Here is a 20,892-nt window from a genome sequence, read left to right as displayed (position 1 = left end):
CCAACACATCTCTTCCTTCTCCGCGTTTAACTCCCTGTGGTCCCACCGGCCATGGGGAGTTGTAGCCCACAGCCCTCAGCACTTAGCAGAGCATGCCCAGCGCTAGGAAATATTTGTTGGTTTTGTTGAAGGACGAAACCTGTCTGTCTGTGCTTAGTCACTTAGTCGTGTCCGATTCTTTGCGACCCCATGGCCTGTAGCCTGCCTGCCAGGCTCCTCTCTCCATGGGATTTCCCAGGCAAGAATACCAAAGGGGGTTGCCATTTCCTCCTCCGGGGATCTTTCCAACCCAGGGATCAAACTCATATCTCCTGCATCTCCTACACGGGCAGGTGGATTCTTGACCACTGAGCCACCTGGGAAGCCCTTTGTTCAAGGAATAGTTTTTTGTTTTTTTTTTTAACCCATGGAGATCTTTAACTATCTTTAAATATGGGAGTGAGAACAAATCGTCCGAGGCTTTGCTGAGGAGAGCCCTGGGCCCCACATTTGCAGGGGCATGAGTAATATTCACAAGCCAGGCGTCTTCAGAGCCGGGGCCAGGTTGGAGATGCAGTGTAAGGAATGTGGCCTGGGGAGCAGCTCAGGATTTTGCTGTCAAGGATGGAAATAGCCTTGGTGTTGCGTTGTCATGTGACATCACCTGCCTATGCCAAATGGAGGCGTCAAATAGTTAGGGCTATCTTATGAGAGCTGAGTAGGTGAAACGCCGGCAGTTTGTTCTTGAATTCGAGGACCTCCAATGTCTTCTCCGTCTATCCATCCTCAGCTCTGAGCAGAGTACCTGCTGGAGTGCCTATATTGCTTGTTCAGAAATTAATTTCTATTTTAAAAAGCTACTTGCATGTGTTTTAAAATGATTGCTTCTTTACAAAAGTGAATATCTGGAAACAACTTAAATAAAAAATGTTGTTACATATGCATGACTATACAGCCCCTGTGAACAAGTAGCCATACACAAACAAGATTATTACACAATATTTCTTTTTCTTTGCTTCTTTATTTTTTTAAATTATAAAAATATGATAGCACATTTACAGGAGACTTGGAAAAAATAGAACAAAGTTACATATAGTTCTACGATGTAGTACAATTATTTTTTAAGTAGAAAAATTAAGGTTTTTAGTTGGAGTTTTAATATCAAACTCTCAAAAATTAATAGAATGAATATACAGAGAAGTAGAAGGATATAGTAGACCTAAAAAGCAATATAAACCAATTCAATGTAATTAAGATTTATACAATTTTCACACAACAGTAGGATACAAATTTTATTCAAGTTCCCATAGACTGTAAATTAGGAATCACTGGAACATATCCAGGGACATAACAGCAGGTGCAAGAATTTCATGGTCTGAAGGTATTGAAATTATACACAGGTTCTCTTATCAACATAGAGAAATACTGTATTGTAAAAAAAAAAAATCAAGGAATTAACATGTGATGCAGTATTTTTAACTAAAATGCAGATTTTGTTCAAATTTCACAAAATTTAATGCCAGGGACCATTATTTATTTTCATACCTCATTCAAGATTCCAGATCATATTTAATTGCATTGAGCAGCTTTAGCTGCATGCAACAAATTTTGATAACATTTTCTTTTCATTTTTCTACTATGACAAATATTTTCTAATTTCCCTTGTTATGTCTTCTTAGGTACACCCATTATTTAAAAGTGGACATTTTATCTCCAAATACATGGGATTTTTAAAGTGTCTTTGATATCAGTTTCTTTTATTTATTTTTTTTTCCATTTATTTTTATTAGTTGGAGGCTAATTACTTTACAACATTGCAGTGGTTTTTGTCATACATTGAAATGAATTAGCCATGGATTTACATGTATTCCCCATCCCGGTCCCCCCTCCCACCTCCCTCTCCACCCCATCCCTCTGGGTCTTCCCAGTGCACCAGGCCTGAGCACTTGTCTCATGCATCCAACCTGGGCTGGTGATCTGTTTCACCCTAGATATACATGTTTCGGTGCTGTTCTCTTGAAACATCCCACCCTCGCCTTCTCCCACAGAGTCCACAAGTCTGTTCTATACATCTGAGTCTCTTTTTCTTTTTTTGCATATAGGGTTATCGTTACCATCTTTCTAAATTCCATATAAATGTGTTAGTATACTGTAATGGTCTTTATCTTTCTGGCTTACTTCGCTCTGTATAATGGGCTCCAGTTTCACCCATCTCATTAGAACTGATTCAAATGAATTCTTTTTAATGGCTAAGTGATATTCCATGGTGTATATGTACCACAGCTTCCTCATCCATTCGTCTGCTGATGGGCATCTAGGTTGCTTCCATGTCCTGGCTATTATAAAAATGCTGCGATGAACATTGGGGTGCACGTGTCTCTTTCGGATCTGGTTTCCTCAGTGTGTATGCCTAGAAGTGGTATTGCTGGGTCATTGATATCAGTTTCTTTTAATACTAATGTCTCATTTAAAAGCTTTCTTCTCTTCTCCATCACCCCCTGTATTTTTTCAGTCTTCTGACTTTATTGATGCTTTCAATGGCTAAGTCAAAGATCTCTCTTTTTAAATGTCACATTGCACTTGAAAATATGTGGGTTGTTTTCAAATATCTTTTGATATTGATCTCTACAATATATTTTTAAAGAAAGAAGTTAACAAATTACAAATATGCTGATTCTACACGTAATAATCCTGTGTGCACCTAAGATTAGAAGAAAAATAACAGAAATATGGAGTTGTGATGGTGATAGATTTTTTCTGTTTCTTCAGCTGTCACATTTTGTATTTTTCTGTTTCTACTGTGTGTTTTATTCCCTGCCATATTGTCAAGTACATTTGATATGATACTATTTTCCTGATTATAAAACAGTACATAAAAGTACATGAGAAAAGAAAACCAAAATAAGGATAAGGAAACCAAAATAAGGAAACCAATCATTAACTCCACCAGAATTGTTTCCCTCTTAACCTGAAAAAGGAATGATTTCCAATAGGAAGTCTGTGCACGTGTTCTTTGTTGTCAAGGGGAAGACCCTGACATTGGTTTTTCTGATGTAGGCTTTGTAAAACATACCTGACCATTTTAGAGGTGTGTAATTAGCACGTTATTTTCTTTATTCAGAAAGTCCTTCAGTACTGCGGATGGTTGTTTGAAGCAAGTTAGATGTTTTCATTTCACTTTCTAGTTCAACCTTCACCTTACTGGGGACATCCACGCCATTACCGCTGCCAATAATTTGCTGGCCGCTGCTATCGACGCAAGGATTTTGCATGAAAACACTCAAACAGATAAGGTGAGACAGGCCCCTTACTGGCCATTTGGGGCATCGGTATTACCCTGGGAGTCCTGGATTAAGGAGTTCATGGAAAAACTTTTGGAGTCTCCAAGTTGTCTGAAATCCTATTCAAAATTTTGTGAATTAGGTATGTGTCCTTACTTCTCAAGGAGAGGATCTCTACTTCAGTCAGATTCTCAAATGAGTTTCTGACCACTGCCAAGTTAATGGGAGAATTCTGCTAGTAGTACTTTTTAAGCCAAATAATCTTTGAGATGAACCTTTAATTTTAAAGGTAATTGGTAGACAAGTTTTCTTCATTTTGCCCATAGGTATAATCTCTGGTCTGTAGTAAGGGGATTGGAGAGATTCTTTTTAAGTTCCCCATGTTAGAGGCAGCTAGTCTCAATGCCCTGTTAAACATGTCAGACCTCCTTTTGGGATTAGGGTGTGCAGTCTTGAGATGTAGCTCACACAGGGGACATGCTGCTGCTGCTGCTAAGTCCCTTCAGTCGCGTCCGACTCTGTGCGACCCTATAGACGGCAGCCCACCAGGCTCCCCCGTCCCTGGGATTCTCCCGGCAAGAACACTGGAGTGGCTTGCCATTTCCTTCTCCTGTTCATGAAAGTGAAAAGGGAAAGCGAAGTCGCTCAGTAGTGTCCGACTCCCAGCAACCTCATGGACTGCAGCCCACCAGGCTCCTCCGGCCATGGGATTCTCCAGGCAAGAGTACTGGAGTGGGTTGACATTGCCTTCTCCGGAGGACATGCTACCAGATGCTAACCCTTCATAGATGCTAGTTCTTCATAGACATAGCATGTGGATAAAAATGGGAATTTTTGGCATATTTCACAAAAGTCCTGTCATCCTCCAATTAAACCCAGTCCCTAGTGAGTTCTTGAAGCTGAAGGCAGCTATAGAGATAAATTTTAATTTGATAGTTAAAAGGCTGTAGATCAAGAAATATGTTTTCATGCGAGCTCTTTACAATGTGCATTATTTCAGATCTAGTTCAGATTTATTAAAATGACAGAACTTAAGTCTAAATTGTTTACTTTAGCCAAGAATTTTAATAGAGTCTCTAATCCAAACAGTTTGGTTATAAATGTAATGAACTTTGTCATATTCTGTAAATTGTCCACATTCATGGTTGGCCCTTAAACTTGTGTGAGTTTTGTTTTTGTTTTGTGTCTTTAGGCCCTATATAATCGACTGGTTCCTTCAGTGAATGGTGTTCGAGAATTTTCAAAAATTCAACTTGCTCGGCTGAAAGTAAGTTTTCAGTTAATGGTTCTTTAACAAAAAAATACCCTGAAAACAAATAAAAAAATTGAAACCAGAAGTCTTGAACTTGATTTGAGTTTTGGTTTTCAGATACTTTATACATATATATATATATATGTATGTATAAAATATATATATATATGTATATATTAAACTCTTAAAAAGGCAGAATGGTGTAGCAGAGATTACTTGGAACTAGATGCCTGAGTCCTGGATTCTGCACCAAAAAACTGGTGAACAAATTAGTTCTCTCTTGTAGATGTCAGCTTCTTCATCTATAAAATGAGAGGACCACTTTGCTGAGAAATCTTGTCAGCCAACAAATGAGGATGGCCAAGAGTCTTTTCCATAACATGTTTTAACTTTCTAGGGAAGCCTTTGAAAATTCATCTATTTCATTTTTTATTGCAGCAAGATACTAAGATTGTATTTGTGGATGTGCTCTTAATTCTTATCCATTTTGCCATTTTCTGGTGCTGTTTGCTACTTAACATCCCACGAATCACATGGATTTTCCCCTTACTTTTTTTCATAAATGAAAAAATAGTTTACAACCATTAATTGGTGGAATTGGTTTAAAAAATTTATTCCCTGGCTTCTTACTAAACCAAGTTCAATTTGTTGAGAATACACAATATACTATCCTCAGCAACTCCAGCATTTATATAGTTTCTGTTTCCCACATTCTTTTCTTATGCTTTGTTGTTGTCTAGTGACTAAGTTGCATCAGACTCTTTGCAAACCCGTAGACTGTAGCCCACCAGGCTGCTCTGTCCATGGGATTTCCCAGGCAAGAATACCTGAGTGAGTTTTCATTTGCTTCTTCAGGGGATCTTCCTGACCCAGGGATCAAACCTGCATCTTCTACATTGGCAGGCAGGTTCTTGGCACTGAGCTACCAGGGAAGCCCTAAGAAAGGCTTATCACAATAAATAATAAAAAGACATGCAGTCCTAGACTGTGTCCCTTAAGCGAAAGTCAAAATGTTTTTCAGCCCGGAACCTATCCTTTTGGTTAGAGATTAAATTCTGCTGTCAGGACTAAGCTCCCAATATTTCTCCTTAACTTACCAAGGTGGCTGGCATGTGGCAGACACTCCTATATATTATCAAAAAGCATTTTCTTAAAATGTTTCCTTTGTAGAAAGAGATGCATTTGAAGTTTTAATTCTTTTTCTAATGGAAATAGAAATGACTTGAAAACATAGACATAAAACTTAAATTATTGGGATTTGTATCAGAAAAGAAGAATTAATGAACTCAAGCATCAATTAGATGGACAGTTTATGCCGCTTCTGAGCACAGCATGAGGTGACCACATAACTTGAGGTCACGACAAGCAACATGACACTTGTTCTTTGTATATTGTCCCCTGCACCATCACCTGTTTGAGCAAACTCTGGGAGATGGTGAAGGACAGGGAAGCCTGATGTGCTGCAGTCCACAGGGTCGCAGAGAATCAGACATGACTGAGCGACTAAACAACAATAACAATTACAAATATCCTTGTCTTCCATTTAGGGCATGTTTGGATTCTGACATTTATTTATGAATTGGCCTAACCTGCAATTTACTGGAAGTTGAGCTTAGTTTTTAAAAAAGTTGTCCTAGCTACAGAGGAAGTAAAAGTAGAGACAGTTTGATTACATCTTGCTTTGTTCTTCTTAACCACTAGAAACTGGGAATAAATAAGACTGATCCGAGTGCATTGACGGAAGAGGAAATGAGGAAATTTGCCCGTCTTGACATCGACCCCTCCACCATCACGTGGCAGAGAGGTGGGTGCTGGTGGCCGGATGGGGAGGGTAACACTTCCTCTAGCTGGCCCCCCTTGGTTGATTTCACAAACACACGATTGTATTTCTTCCACCGTCTTCCCAGCTTGCATTGCACAATCGCTCCATTAACTTAGTCACTGTTGTTTTACCAGCCTTTCTCATCCTCGTCTCCTAGTTGGGAGAAATAACTGTGCCCTTGGCTCATCCCAATCACCCCGCCTCTTCCAGATTTCCCAGGAGAAGTGCTTTCTTCCTGTCTCTTCTCTGGGCTCTTGTCTTCTGTTAGTGAGGGGACTGTCTGTGGCTCCCACTGCCTCTCTACCCGGCACCCTAATTTTAATTTCTTCCTTTTTCTTCCCTACCAGCCAGGTCTGAGCCTCTCAGAAATTTCTGTTTTCAGTGAGGAATTTTTTTCTCTGAGTATAATGCTCCCGGCCATTGATGAGAATCCTCTCTAACACTTGAAATGCAGCATGAAGGGACTTCGGCCCTAGCCTCCCTGTCTCCCTCTTTGCTGTGACGTCCCCTCACCACTGCCACCCCACCCTGCTGTCTGCAACCGTGGGATGTGGGTAGGGTGGGCAGGAAGGCACTGAATGTGGAGTCAGGAGCCTTAAGTGGATGTCTCCCCCGACACTAACTTAACCGCGTGACCCTGAGCAAAACACTTGCCTGTGCAAATGGAAATGGAGTCGATAAATCCACTTCCAGGCATGTGGCAACAGCGCTTGATAAAACCTATAGAAGAGTCAGATAGTGTGTATTCCTCATCCTTCCTTTGTTGTTCTCAGCGTTCCCCTCTCACTACCTTTCTCCACTTCTACACACTCTTTTTTTAGTTTATTTTTTAATTGAAGGATAATTGCTTTATAGAATTTTGTTATTTTCTGTCAAACTTTAACATGCATCAGACACGGGTATACATATATCCCCTCCGTTTTGAACCTCCCTCCCATCTCCCCCACACCACCCCTCTAGGTTGATACAGAGGCCCTGTTTGAGTTTCCTAAGACTTAACAGCAGGAGAGGGTGAGATGTGTGGAGAGAGGAACATGAAAACTTATATTACCATATGTAAAATAGATAGCCAACCGGAATTTGCTGTATGTCACTTTTTTTAAAATTATGAGTAGATGCCTGATTTATTGCAGTTACCTTTTAATAGATTTTCTTACTTCCATTTCCAAACCCGGCCCCCCCACCCCCACCTCCGCCCCATAACTCGGTGATTTCGTAGTAATGGGGGAGATGTCCCTTTCTGAGCGCCTCCATCCGGGGCGGTTGATGCTCCACCCCGCAGCCTGGCCTTCAGGACCACTGCCCCGCATACGCACCTTTGCTTCCTGCTTGCCTCGTCCCTCCGCCCCGGCCCCCGCTGGCCCATCCCACCCCGTCTCCCATCTTGCCTTCCCAGACACAGCTCGGGAGCACCCCACCTGCATGAGGTTCAGCTCCTGGGAGTCCATTCAGCCTGTTCACTACAAATTTAGTGAGATGAAAAAGCAAGGACCAGAGAACCCGCCTTGCCTCTGTCACTGATGAGCCGTGTAACTCTGGACAAGTGAGTTGCTCGCTTTCCTCGTCTGTGAATGAGTCACAGTTGCAGCCTTTCCCTGGGGCGGCTCTAGTGGGACACGAGAGTCCTTTCCAAACCCTGCAGTACCATCCAGATGGTCATTGTGGCAATAGTCGTAGGAGGTGCTTTTTCTGTGTGTCTGAGTCTCCCAGACTCCTAACAGAGTAAAATCTCTTTAGAAAGTTCTAAATTTTTTTTAAATTATTAAAGTAGTAACATTATACAGATTTTAGTACTGTCTAAAAAAAAATCAGGAACGTTTTACTGTGCTAATAAAACTACTATTCATAGTTTTTCTGTGCACCTATGTTTTGTGTATAATTAGAGCTATAAAAATTTGTATCCTACTAGTTTCATTTATATCATAATAAGATATCTTTTATATCATGTTCTGTTTTGTTAGTGACTGCTATGGTCATTTTAAATGGTTCCAGAAGTCTTCTGTGAATGAACTACAACCTACTTAATCATATGTTTATTATTGAACAGACCAACATCATTTTTATTTTATCTTTTTGACTGCACCGTAGGGCACATGGGATCTTAGTTCCCCAACTAGGGATTGAACCCACAATCCCTGCAGTGGAATTGCACAGCCTTAACCACTGGACTGCCAGGGAAGTCCCACCATCATCATTTTTAATTTCTGGTGTGAATATGTTTAGCATTTTACTGGGAATCTACTGGAAGGATTAATTATTCCAACACCATTGTATTCAAAAGGCATAGTCAACTTTTTCGAGGTATTTGTGAATTCATTGTATTCCTTAAAACGTATTGGAGGTGTACTTATAAGTGAAAAATTATGCAGGTGGAAATCAGTGTATTTGAAACCTAGCATGGGGATATGCTAAAAAGAAATCTTACATAAGGGGCAGTCTTCCACATCTGCATTGTGGCTCCAGCCACAAGAAGCATGAAAAGACTGATGTGTACCGTGGTTGTGAATCATTTTTCATCGAAATGATGTTAAAAAATTAGTCCCGATAAGTGTTAGAATTGCATTATTGTTTAGGGCACTAAAATGATAAAAATGTCATTGCCGCCTGGGTCCAAGGAATTCGGAATGACATTTGACAGTTAGTTTAACTCTTCCTCCCATGAATTAGTATAAGAAAAAGGACTCTTCCATCACATAGATTGAGGTCATTTAATAGTTGGACTTAGAGCTTAAAAGAGTATAACCTTTATGATGAGATTAGGTGTTTTATAATTTGATAACTAGAAAGGAGACATTCAAGGACCACGTGGGGCTAAAAACCTCCTCTCACACCATATGGATGTTGCACATTTAGTGGTCAAGTTCTTTCCTTTCATCCTATATGAGAAATCCAACTGTTGGTGGTTTTATCCTATGCTTCCTATCAGAAGCTTGAAGGCCTCATAATGCCTGGTGACAGGGAGGAACTGGGAGCTGATAGGCTGTTAAAGAAACACATGATATAAGCGGAAGAGACAGTGGACATTGGGTCATTTTATTGTTCCTCAAGGGATATGGGCCCCTGCCTTTCTGAGCATTGGGTCCTCCAGGGGCTCAAGGGCTGTTAGACAAAGGACCCAAAGCCTCAGTCTCCAGGGAACTGACATCCAGTTACTGGTTCCCAGCACTGCCCTGCAGCTTTGCAGGGAATCAGTACCGTTCTCCTGCTGAATCCAAAATAATGGGCCTTCCCCTGATGTCCTGCCTTGTACCACCCAGTGCCTGAACCATAGCTGGTTGTTAGTGAGCCTCAGGACACAGCAGTGTGGTCCTCAAGGGACTGTCTAGGGCAAAGAGTGAAAAGACAGATCTCTTCTCTCCGCAGGAGCTCTTCACCTTCTCCACACCTGCCTGCACCCTCCATCTCTCCCCTTGGCCAGCAAGTGCCTTCCATCAGAGGATGGTGTCTTGTTGGTATTTGTATCTCTGAACAGCTGGCACAGGATCTGCCACAAAATTGACCCTAAGTAAAAATCCCTGAAATGAATAAATATGTTTCTCACTCTATCTTTAGCTCTATCGCTCAGAGTCAAGGAATTCTGTATTACTAGTGTTACTTTCTGCTTTCCAGATGGCCCAGTGGTATAGAACACACCTGCCAAGCAGGAGATACGGGTTCAATCCCTAGTTTGGGAAGATCCCTTGAAGAAGGAAATGGCAACCCACTCCAGTATTCTTGTCTGGGAAATCCCGTGGACAGAGGAGCCTGGTGGGCTACAGTCCATGGGGTCACAAAAAGAGTCAGACATGACTTGACTTAGCGACTAAACACCAAAGCATTACTTTCCAATATGCATCTTTCTTATGTATCAGAATTTAATCTTCACATTTCTTGTTTTAGGTATCACTGTCATTTCGCTTGTGTCTTTCAACGGACATCAAAAGCTTGATGGACCGTGAGACGTCCTGCTCTGCTAGGGCCGTGCCAAACACATGGGGGTTTCTGAGTCCCACTGATTATAGCTGATCTTGTTAACTTGTTTTTTTTTTTTTTTCTTTTTCTTTTCTTTTCTTGGCTTATTTGTGTTCTCTTTGCTAAATAAATCCAGCTGAACTTCCAATAAAAAAGATCACGTTGTGTATGCTTTGCATGAGAGTGGGAAATCCTTTTACTTTATATGATTCTGCACCATTGGCCTTGGGAATAAGTACTAGCTAGTGGCGATATGGAGAGGCATTCCTTTCTTGATATAGGACTCTGTGCCTTAAAGTCATAGAGAGATTTCCTTGTGCTTGATGAGTGTTGCTTGGATGTCCGTATGGGTGTGTGGTAATGAGTGTATATGTGTGAATGTGTGAGAGAGGAGGACTGTATATAGAGAAAGAGCCGACAAATAACAAGTCAGGGAACAAGGGAGGCAGACACGGTGAGCAGGTCTGCTCATGCTTTGTGTATGAAAGAAAAATTCACACTGTTTATCCCACAGATGATATTAGTCCCCAGATATGCAATTCCCATCACCATTTTTGTCAGTGCCATATTAAACATTTAGTAAGTTGGATCTAAGTTGTCAGTGTGGACTGCCTGCTTTTTGATGCCTTATAAATTATTAGTGAAGTCTGTGTCCTTCTGTCTTTGATTCCTGGCATTGCACATTTGGTTTTCACAAAACAAAGTGTGAATCAGTGCCATTCAGACAAGCCACTGAAAAGTGTAAAGAGAATTGATACCTACTCTCACCATCATTGAATTCTCCCCCTAAATTCTACTTTATTTATTTTGGAGGTTTTTTTGTTTTTCCTAGTGGTAAAATATAACATTATCATTTTAATTACTCATAAGTGTGGTATTCATGGCATTAAGTGTACAATATATAGCTATACCATCAACACTAACTATACCCAAAATCTTTTTATCATCCTCAACAAAAACTCATTTCCTAAATAATAACTCCCCACCTCCCCTCAGCCCCTGTTCATCACCATTCTGTTCTGTCTCTATAAATAATTTGCCTGTTCTAAGAGCCCCGTACAAGTGGAATCATATTGTATCTGGTTTATTTCATTTTGCATGATATTTTCCACGTTCATCCATGTGGTAGCATGATGTATCAAATGTTCACTCATTTTATGATTGTGTAGCATTCCATTATCCATCTATACTGCATCTGTACTGCGTGGTATGAATGCATAAAACTGGATCAAATGGTTTAATGGATAAAATTGGTTCATTCATTCATCTGTCAGTGGACACTTCTTGGCTGTTGTGAATAAATGCTGCTATGATCATGGGTGTGCAATACCTGCTTCCAATTCTGTTGGAAGTGGTGGGTCATATGGTCATGTAGTGTTTACCTTTTCAGTTCAGATCAGTTCAGTTCAGTCGCTCAGTCGTGTCCGACTCTTTGCGACCCCGTGAATCGCAGCACTCCAGGCCTCCCCGTCCATCACAAAGTCTCGGAGTTTACTCAAACTCATGCCCATCGAGTCGGTGATGTCATCCAGCCATCTCATCCTCTGTTGTCCCCTTCTCCTCCTGCCCCCAATCCCTCCCAGCATCAGGGTCTTTTCCAGTGAGTCAACTCTTCGCATGAGGTGGCCAAACTATTGGAGTTTCAGCTTCAGCATCAGTCCTTCCAGTGAACACCCAGGACTTATCTCCTTCTGGAGTTTACTTTTAGAGGGACTTAATTGTCTTCTTGGGCCTCATGCTTCATTCTGGAAAAAAAAAAAACACTGCTTCAGAAATGCTTTTCCTTACTGCCTGGTAAAAATGGCATGCCACCCCTGACCCCCACCCAACACAGGCTCTCATATCCCCTCCTTTATTTCCTTAAGCTGGGTGATCGCTAGTTTCTTTGACCCCTTGCTGTGTCCTTCCAGGGGATCATCTGCTCAAGAAGTCAAACCATGTTTCTTGCTCTCCACTGCCTCCCCAACATCCAGAACCACTCCAGATACACACTGGACAGCCACTTCCTACTTGTTGATCCTCTGTTCTCTTCTCTTTCAGTTGTGGATACCAATGACCGATTTCTGCGGAAAATAACTATTGGGCAGGCAAACACAGAGAAGGGCTGTTCCCGGCAGGTAAGGTAGCGCGCTGTCTAGGGACGGCTCTGCTCTTGCATTTTCTGTGCCCGGGAGCTGGTTTTCTGCATTTCTCTTCTCATTCCTGCACCTGCAGGGGCCAGTGGGTCCCCCCACATGTTAAGGTGCTGTTTCCAGTCCCTCAGCAAGACTGGGAAAGAATCAGGAGGAGGAAGCTCTTGAATATTATCTTACCATCCTTTTCCTGTGTGATTTTAGTTGTATTTCTGCTAGGAACCATTCAGGGTGTCCCTTGAATATACTTTCTAACATGTTTTATTGTCAGCCTACCCATTTGCATAACAACTGAAAAATGAAAGTCTCAGACATATTACTCATGATTCATAAAACAAAGAACAAATACCCAGTTATTTGGCTTAATAGCCTGAGAAGTTGTTAAGAATAATGTCCTATTATCCAAAGCCAGAAAATTTGGAAGATAGATTACAATGCTCATCCTCATTTTAATAGGAGTCTTGTGTGAGGCAATGATGCTTAGGGAATATAAATTCATTCCATGATTTTTCATCCAGGCACATCAGGCCTCTAAATTATTATTTTTTGTAATAAACTTTATACCTTAAGATAGCTTTAGACTCATGACTTTTGCATTGTTAAGTTGCACATTTTCTGTGCTTATTTTTGTACTGTATCTTGGCACTAGAGAGATGCAGGATAAACAACGGCTGTGATCTGATGCTCACTTGGTTTGTATTGGTAGGCCCATTACATACATGAGCACATTCAGTTTTTAAGTCTAATTTGCAAATGAGAAAAGTCGGCATATTGCGTTAAGTAACTTGTCCAAGGTTGTATTCTGTGTTGCTTTATGCATACATATTTTTAAATTATAAAGGATTATATTTAAGAGCTTTAACTGATTTTTTTTAACCTTAAAACATTTTTTATGTCAATAAAAGTAGATCTAGATCATCATTTTTTAATGGCTATATAACATCACATTTTGTAGATGTACCATAACTGGATTCAACCAGTTCACTGTTAATGTAACTTAGGGTGTTGGGCTAAAATAAATAAACTGTAACATACATATACATTACAGCTTATTTATTTTATCCCAACATAAAATATATAACCCCTTCATGGATGGTGGTGAAGGGCCTTGTGTAACAATGAAACTGTGAGCGATACCATGCAGAGCCACCCAAGATGGATAGGTCATAGTGAAGAGTTCTGATAAAACGTGGTCCCTTGGAGAGGGGAATGGCAAGCCACTCCAATATTCTTGCCATGAGAACCCCATAAACAGTATGAAAAAGGAAAGAGAGATATGACACTGGAAGATGGGCCCCACAGGTCGAAAGATGTCCAGTATGCTACTCAAGAAGAGCAGAGGGCAATTACGAATAGCTCCCGAAAGAATGAAGTGTCTGGGCCGAAGTGGAAACAGCGCTCAGTTGTGTCTGGCGGTGAAAGTAAAGCCTGGTGTTGTAACGAACAATACTGTATAGGAGCCTGGAATGTTAGGTCCATGAATCAAGGTAAACTGAAAGTGGTTAAGCAGGAGATGGCAAGAGTGAACATTGACATCTTAGGAATCAGTTAACTAAAATGGACAGGAATGGGTGAATTTAATTAAGATGACTGTTAATATCTACTACTGTTGTGTCATCTCTTGTACAACATAATATCATTAAGGCCAGGATCTGAGGATGCTGTTTGACAGACCCTTGTTTTAGAGGCTACTTTGTGTATTGTACTTAATACACTTCTTAAATTAAGATCAGATCTACTGTTAGTAAGTACTGAGGGTATATTCCCTGGAAGGAATGATTCTGAAGCTGGTGCTCCAATACTTTGGCCACCTGATGTGAAGAGTTGACTCACTGGAAAAGACCTTGCTTTTGGCTAGAGAAGAGGGCGGCAGAGGTTGAGATGTTTAGATAGCATCACTGAGTCAATGGACATGAATCTGAGCAAACTCCAGGAGACAGTGAGGGATGGGAAGCCTGCTGGGCTGCAGTCCATGGGGTCACAAAGAGTCAGATGTGACTTAGTGACTGAACAACATCGTACACATATTTTTGTGTAGTCCTGCCTGATGATATCCTTATGACAAGTTCCCAGATCCATAACTGCAGAATCAGAGGATACAGATTTAAATGTTGGTGTGCATTTCCCCATCACATTCCAGGAAAGCTATGTCAGTTCACATCCTTGCCAACATGGCTTTTTGTCTTTTATGTAAACATGTGATACTCGATAAGGATATCTCATTTATAGCTTAATGTGATTTGGAAGTATTTTATTTGCAAAACAGAAACAAGTAGCCCTCTAATAGCTATACTATTCAGGCATAAAGTGAATAACTATTCTTATATTGATCCTTGCTTCGTTTTTGATAGTGCTTGAGATACAAAATTCTGAAATTGTAACGATTACAAATGAAGAACCTATAGGAGTGTTATATAGTCCAGTTATTACTTACAGAGTTCATATTTTAAGAATATTTTGAAGCTTGGTTTTTGTACAGAAAGCCATTATTTTTAGCCTTTTTTCATATGCACTGTTTTTAATAGAATGGAGGTATAGAAGATCTTAAATTTCATACAATGAAAAACCACTTATGTTTGGAATGGCTTATATTGAGAATGTAATAATTGAGTATAGATGCATTTGACTCTCAGGTAATATGTTTTTGCTAAATCAACGACTACTGAAATCTCAACCAGGAAGTAGCCAGAAAGCTCCCTCTTTCCTTCATTTCCTCTTCTGCTGGTGCCGGAAATGGACAATAAAATATCTCCTGAGGTGATCCCACCAGGGCACAGCCATTTTCTATGTAAGACGGAACCTGTCTGGCTCCCACGCCCCTGGGGACGGAGGGTAAAGAAGTGGTTTTGTCCAGTGGCTGAATTAAGAGGAGGAAGGAGGGCGATCGTTCCTTCTGTTCTTGTTGGATTGTGTCCAGGGTGGAATCAGAGCCAGGAGAGGGAATAGGAAGGCCCAGGGGCATTTTTCAGAAGGTAGCCACTCTCCACATTTGTGGCTGAATGGTTCACCATCTGAGGTGGACAGCTCAGAATGGACTCCACGGCACCTCATGACTGGGGAGTGGGCGTGGAGAACATAAGTTGGGGGTCTCCTCACTGCTGTGCTAAGCTCTAAGTCTGCAAAACTGGCTTCAAACCACCTTCTTTCACAGTTTGCTGCTCATCTCTTAATGGGGCAAACACATGCAGCCCCCTCGACACACAGAAGTGACAGGGTTGTCTGCCAACTCTTCCTTTATTTTGCCAACACGTATTGAATCCTGCTTCATTTGACACTCAGTCCCCCAAGCTGGGGACTCAGGAGCAAACCCTCCCCAAATGGTCCCTGCCTTTGTGGCTCCACGGTTCAGTGGTGGAGATCTGCATCCACCGGACCATCACATAAACAGTTACAAGTCTGAGACGTGCTACAAAAGCACATCTCGTAGTGCCACAAGCTGGTGTTACAGAGGGGCCTGGCCATGCCCTGTTCTGCTCAGCAGAGCAAATAAAGAAAGAGCACGGAGCCCAGGACTGTGCAATTCTTGGAAACTTATGCATCTGAGAATTGATGGCCCATTGAGGATTGAGCCCTAGGCCTGCAAGACCTGAGTGCTGCAATGCAGCGTTCCGTGGAAACAGTCCGCTGACCCGGACCTCGACTTTTGTTTCAGGCACAGTTTGACATCGCAGTGGCCAGTGAAATCATGGCAGTGCTGGCTCTGACCGACAGCCTATCGGACATGAAGGAGCGGCTAGGAAGAATGGTGGTGGCCAGTGACAAAAATGGACAGCCCGTGACAGCAGATGACTTGGTATGTCCGTCCCAGAAGCTCCAGAGAGCTCAAGGTCCCTGACCTTCCCGACCCAGGGAGCGAACCCGGGTCTCCCGAACTGTAGGCAAATTCATGACCCTCTGAGCCACCAGGAGCCACATGTAATCAGGAGAATGAGAGTCTTCTTTGTGTCACTGGGTATAATGGGAATTTCTGTTCACACCTTTTCCTGCTAAAGGTCCCGATTGTCCTACAAGTTAATGTGGTGCTCACGGGCATTTGTAGCGTGCTTATTATTCCTGGCTGCAATCAGAGTACCTGAAATCTATTTCTTGTGCTTTTCATGATTCTCTCCAATCCTGATTTCTGCTCTGCCTGGAGTGGAAGCCTGTGGCTTCTTTTTTTTCTTAAGGTAATCTTTGCCTGCTTTAAATTAAGGGCAAATCACCATTCCAAGGAATAAGAAGCAACTCCACCTTCATGAAAGGGAAGATTAAGTTAAAGAGGCAGATTTTATACTCCAGCTTGCTCCCTGGGCATGCTGGCATGTTTAATTTTGTACCTTAGACTTGAGTTTCAGCTTATTTAAAAACAGGTCTCCCCTAAACCATTCTTACTCATGTAGCTTTCTTTTGCATGCAAAGATGCTTTCTTACAAAACATTCATAGTAGGCTGGCACACCATCACCTTGCCTAGTGCTGATTGTAATTTGCACTCTAATCTTTTTTTCCTCTTCCCTTTAATAGCCACCTTTGCTGTTCACTGCCCTGCCCCCATCAGCTATGTAGCAATTTCATCTGCTTGTACGAGTTTATAAGCACACAACACTTGGTACAACATAGACAGCCATTGCTCTAAATTTAAGCTTACTTTCCCATGTATTTAGTCATGCACCATAATGGAATCTTAAATCAACACTGATGAGAAGCTATCTTATTAATTCCAAGGGCTTGGGGTGTAATTTTAAACCTTTGCCAAAAGGTCTTGATTACCTTTTGGCTTCTTTTTCAAGAGATGAATCTGACTGACTCATAAGTCTTGTAAAGTAGGTTAAATAGATATATTTATACCGGCCACTCATGGAATGCTTGGTATAAAGCTTAAAGAGAAAATCCAAATGCAGGTTGCTGTAAAGATATTGCTTTTTAAAAATTATCAAATCTCAACATTTCTCTCTAGAATAGTATATTATAGTTTTTTTATAAATATTTCCTCTGTATCCTCTTAATGTTAGTTATCAGTAATATGTCAGGAGTAATTTGAAAGGGCTTAATCCACAAATATTTCCCTAAACTTAATTTTTTTTTGGTTTGTGATGTAACTCTTGGATCTGGAACAAAAAAACTCAGAGTTGACACTTTGGTGTTTCTTGCTTGCGAAATGTACCTAATTTCTTCATATACCTGTAATAGGTAAGTTACAGTTCTTGTGACATTTATTTTGTACAGTAAAGTAGAAAGTAAATTTGATTTTTAAAGACATTTCAATGATTCCATATTATAAAAGTAAAAAAATAGAAACTGGTTATATAAGAGAAACATTTAATATTGTTGGTGACAGAGGTAGAGAGAAAGTAATAAACAAATCGTTAGATTCCACAGCCTGGTCTGTTAGGATTTGTTGCAGGCCCCTTCATTTTCTCAAGGCTACTTTCACATGCATGTGCTCATGATATGGCCTTCCAATAACTTGACTAGTTTGTTGAAAGATCATTCCCCAGGGTCTTTAGAAAAGGTGGAAAGGAATTTTTTTTTTTAATTCTTTCCCAGGACTTCCCTGGTGGTCCAGGGGCCAAGACATCACATTCTCAGTGCAGGGGGTCTGGGTTTGGTCCCTGGTCAAGGAGCTAGATCCTACATGCTGCAAGTATGACCCAGCCCAGCCAAGTAAACAAATAGAACAATTTTTTTTTTAATTCCCTTCGTGGCCTGCTTTAGCACACTTTTCCCAGTAGTTCTCAGACTTCATCCCTGTTCTGTCTCTTCCTTGTCCTGTTCTTTTCCAGGAATGCAATAGGGAGCTGCAAATAAGAATGTAAAAGAGAGCCTAGTTCAAGCTTCATAGGATGGAAAGGAAGCAACCACAGCCACAAGTGGCTTCAGCTTCATTCTAGGCAGATGTAGAGTGAGAGACAGAAAACAAGACGCCTTTCCAGTGTCCTGAGTACCTTCTGCATCTGTGGGATGAGATGCGAGAGAGAACAGAAACCATCATGGGTGCCTTTAGGCACACCCCTCTACATTGCCTTTCTGTAACCAGCCTTGTTTTCATTCTTCATCTTATTTCTCAGGGCAATAGTGTAATCTCTGGGGATGAAAAATAACGTGCATAATTGCCAGAAAAAAATTAGGTGAATTGAAAGGAATGGTAAGCCCCTTATTTCAATCAAGGAAGGTCGTGAGAAAAAACGCAATGACTACTGCTTCCCCATCACATCCTAGAAGGGTTGGCATCCATTCAGGTGAGGCGAGAGCTCTGTGTTACCTATAGCTCAGAGTTGACGGCTGCCGGTGGGGTTGCCCGTGCACGAGGCAGGCTGGTGAGAAGTGGCTGAGAATTCACCATCATGTGAATGATCTTTTGTTGATAATCTAAATAAGTGTATTTTTTGCCTCCTTTTCTTTAGGGGGTGACAGGTGCTTTGACTGTTCTGATGAAAGACGCGATAAAACCAAATCTGATGCAGACCCTAGAAGTAAGTTATTTTCTTTTCATAGAAAGTGTTGACAGAGTTGCATTAAGTAGATTGCTTCTGCATCTCTACATGGGAGCAATTCCAGCCAGTCTGAGCCTGTGAGGAGCACCACAATAACTGGTTGGCCATCCAGAAAGACAAAGGTTCTTGATGTGATTCCTGCCTTGGCTAATGAAGTACTGATTGACTAGAGTAGAAACTTAGAAACTCAATGAATGTCTGTCTTACATCTCAGCAACTTGTGTAGCCGTGAGTTAACCACATGCAGTGTAGACAGGAAATACCCACCTGCTGCAGTTCTGTCGAGTATGGTACCTATGGGCCCCTCATGGTTATTTCAGTCTAAATTAGTCTAAATTTAAAATTCTGTTGTGCAGTCATACTAGTTACATTTCTATCTATTTATTTTTATCAGCTACATTTTAAGTGCTCTATAACCACATGTGGATAGTGGTTATCACATTGGACAGAGCAGATAGAGAATATTTTGAGCACTGCAGAAAGTTCTTGTGGATAATGAATGCTCTTTTAAATCTCTGGTCAGCAAGGAACAGTTGAAGTGTTAACCTTATGAAATGGTTGAAAAGTCCATTATGGAGAATATTCATAGCTCTGTCTTTGGAGAAACCAAGATAGTTCCTGTTATTACTTTGCTAAGTGACCTGTATATAAAATAAAATATTGAACTCAGGATAGATATTTTTATGTCTTGGGGTTAGTGATAGAATTTCTTAGACAAAGTGTTAACTCAATATACTGTGTCATATAAGTTAAGTGTGTGAGTCTGTGCTTGACTGTCCAATAGTGATGCTCTAAGAATTTTTATATCTATTTAAACCACATCCTGGGAGTTCAGAAACCAGGGCTCTAATACTTAATGCTGCTTTAGTGATGAATCTGCTGTGTGGCCTTTAATTTTAATCTAATTAAAATCCAATGCTGCCGATGTAGTCCCTAGAGATGGGAAGAACAGTGTGTTGAAGCTGATCCAGCCACACCCTGTCACCTGTCACCCTGGAGACTGGCACTCATTGCTTCTTAAATACGTGGCCCGGGTGAGAGCTGCAGGACACAGGAGTGAAGCCCACTGCCTACCCGGGGGTGGCTCCTGTGGCCCTGTCTCTTTAAATTTTCCTCCCTAGCTCCACTCGCGTACTACAGGCGCTCCATCTGAGAACTCCCAAGGCTAGGAGGTGATGGAGACATTAAGATCTTAAACAGTGTTTTCTTCAGGGCACTAAAAGGTTTCTCTGCATAGAAGTGAGAACTGTAGATGGACAGACAGAGAGATCTGGACAGTAAACATACATGTCTGCATTTCCATAAACACGGATCCCAGCATTATTTCACAGACATTTTCACTCTCCACGATGAGTTTTCTTTCACTGCCTTTCTTCCTGCTTTTGTTCATTTTTCTCAGCTTTGAAACATGTTCACTCACAGCCCATCCTGGTTCATGGGAACTTTCCATGGCCCCACCCCCTGCATCGCTCCCTGCATCCCCCCATGTCAGTGGAAGGGCAGGCTATATTTTCACAGGTGGAGCCGAGGCTTCGTACACACAGACCTCAGTTGCCCTGGCTGGCTCCAAATAAAACCTGAACATTTTACTGAATGCATAATTTTTTAGATAGGACTACGGTCTCTTCTGTTTGACAAAAGTATAGAAATGAAAGTAAAAGAAAAGTAATGTCATCTCATGACAAATTTTGTTTAAATCATTAAAATCTAAAGTTTTTGGGAATTCCTTTATTTTTTTCTTTTGTCTTTTGAGTAACTTTGACATTTTACTATGAGTGAAATTTTTCTTTCATTGTCTTAATAGTTACCAGATTTTTAATAGGTAAGATAAACAGTGAGAAAGATAAAATTTTTAAAAATCTGAAGATTATTACTGTAAATATAAAAATGGCCAGTAATAATATGTACTTGGCCTGCCATGATTCCCACAATTCATTTATTGGGCTGATTTTGTGATTATATTTTTCTTGAATTAGTTGATTTCTTAATGGGGAAAAAAACATT

The 20,892-nt window shown here is 41.0% G+C and overlaps 1 protein-coding gene across 3 annotated transcripts in view; it reads left to right on the top strand.

The window, feature by feature from the left end:
* The window catches only part of MTHFD1L (methylenetetrahydrofolate dehydrogenase (NADP+ dependent) 1 like), a 176,222-nt gene that overhangs the window by 51,064 nt on the left and 104,266 nt on the right, over window positions 1-20,892 (top strand). For all 3 annotated transcript variants that reach the window (XM_070461630.1, XM_070461631.1, XM_020895877.2), the window contains exons 14-19: window positions 3,165-3,272; window positions 4,453-4,527; window positions 6,214-6,316; window positions 12,326-12,402; window positions 16,070-16,210; window positions 18,799-18,867. In XM_070461630.1, coding sequence (XP_070317731.1) covers window positions 3,165-3,272; window positions 4,453-4,527; window positions 6,214-6,316; window positions 12,326-12,402; window positions 16,070-16,210; window positions 18,799-18,867 — 573 coding nt within the window. The remainder of the gene's footprint in view (window positions 1-3,164; window positions 3,273-4,452; window positions 4,528-6,213; window positions 6,317-12,325; window positions 12,403-16,069; window positions 16,211-18,798; window positions 18,868-20,892) is intronic.

The sequence above is a fragment of the Odocoileus virginianus genome, chromosome 34, assembly GCF_023699985.2.
Source record: "Odocoileus virginianus isolate 20LAN1187 ecotype Illinois chromosome 34, Ovbor_1.2, whole genome shotgun sequence".
Taxonomy (NCBI): domain Eukaryota; kingdom Metazoa; phylum Chordata; class Mammalia; order Artiodactyla; family Cervidae; genus Odocoileus; species Odocoileus virginianus.
This window is presented reverse-complemented; position numbering and strand designations above follow the sequence as displayed.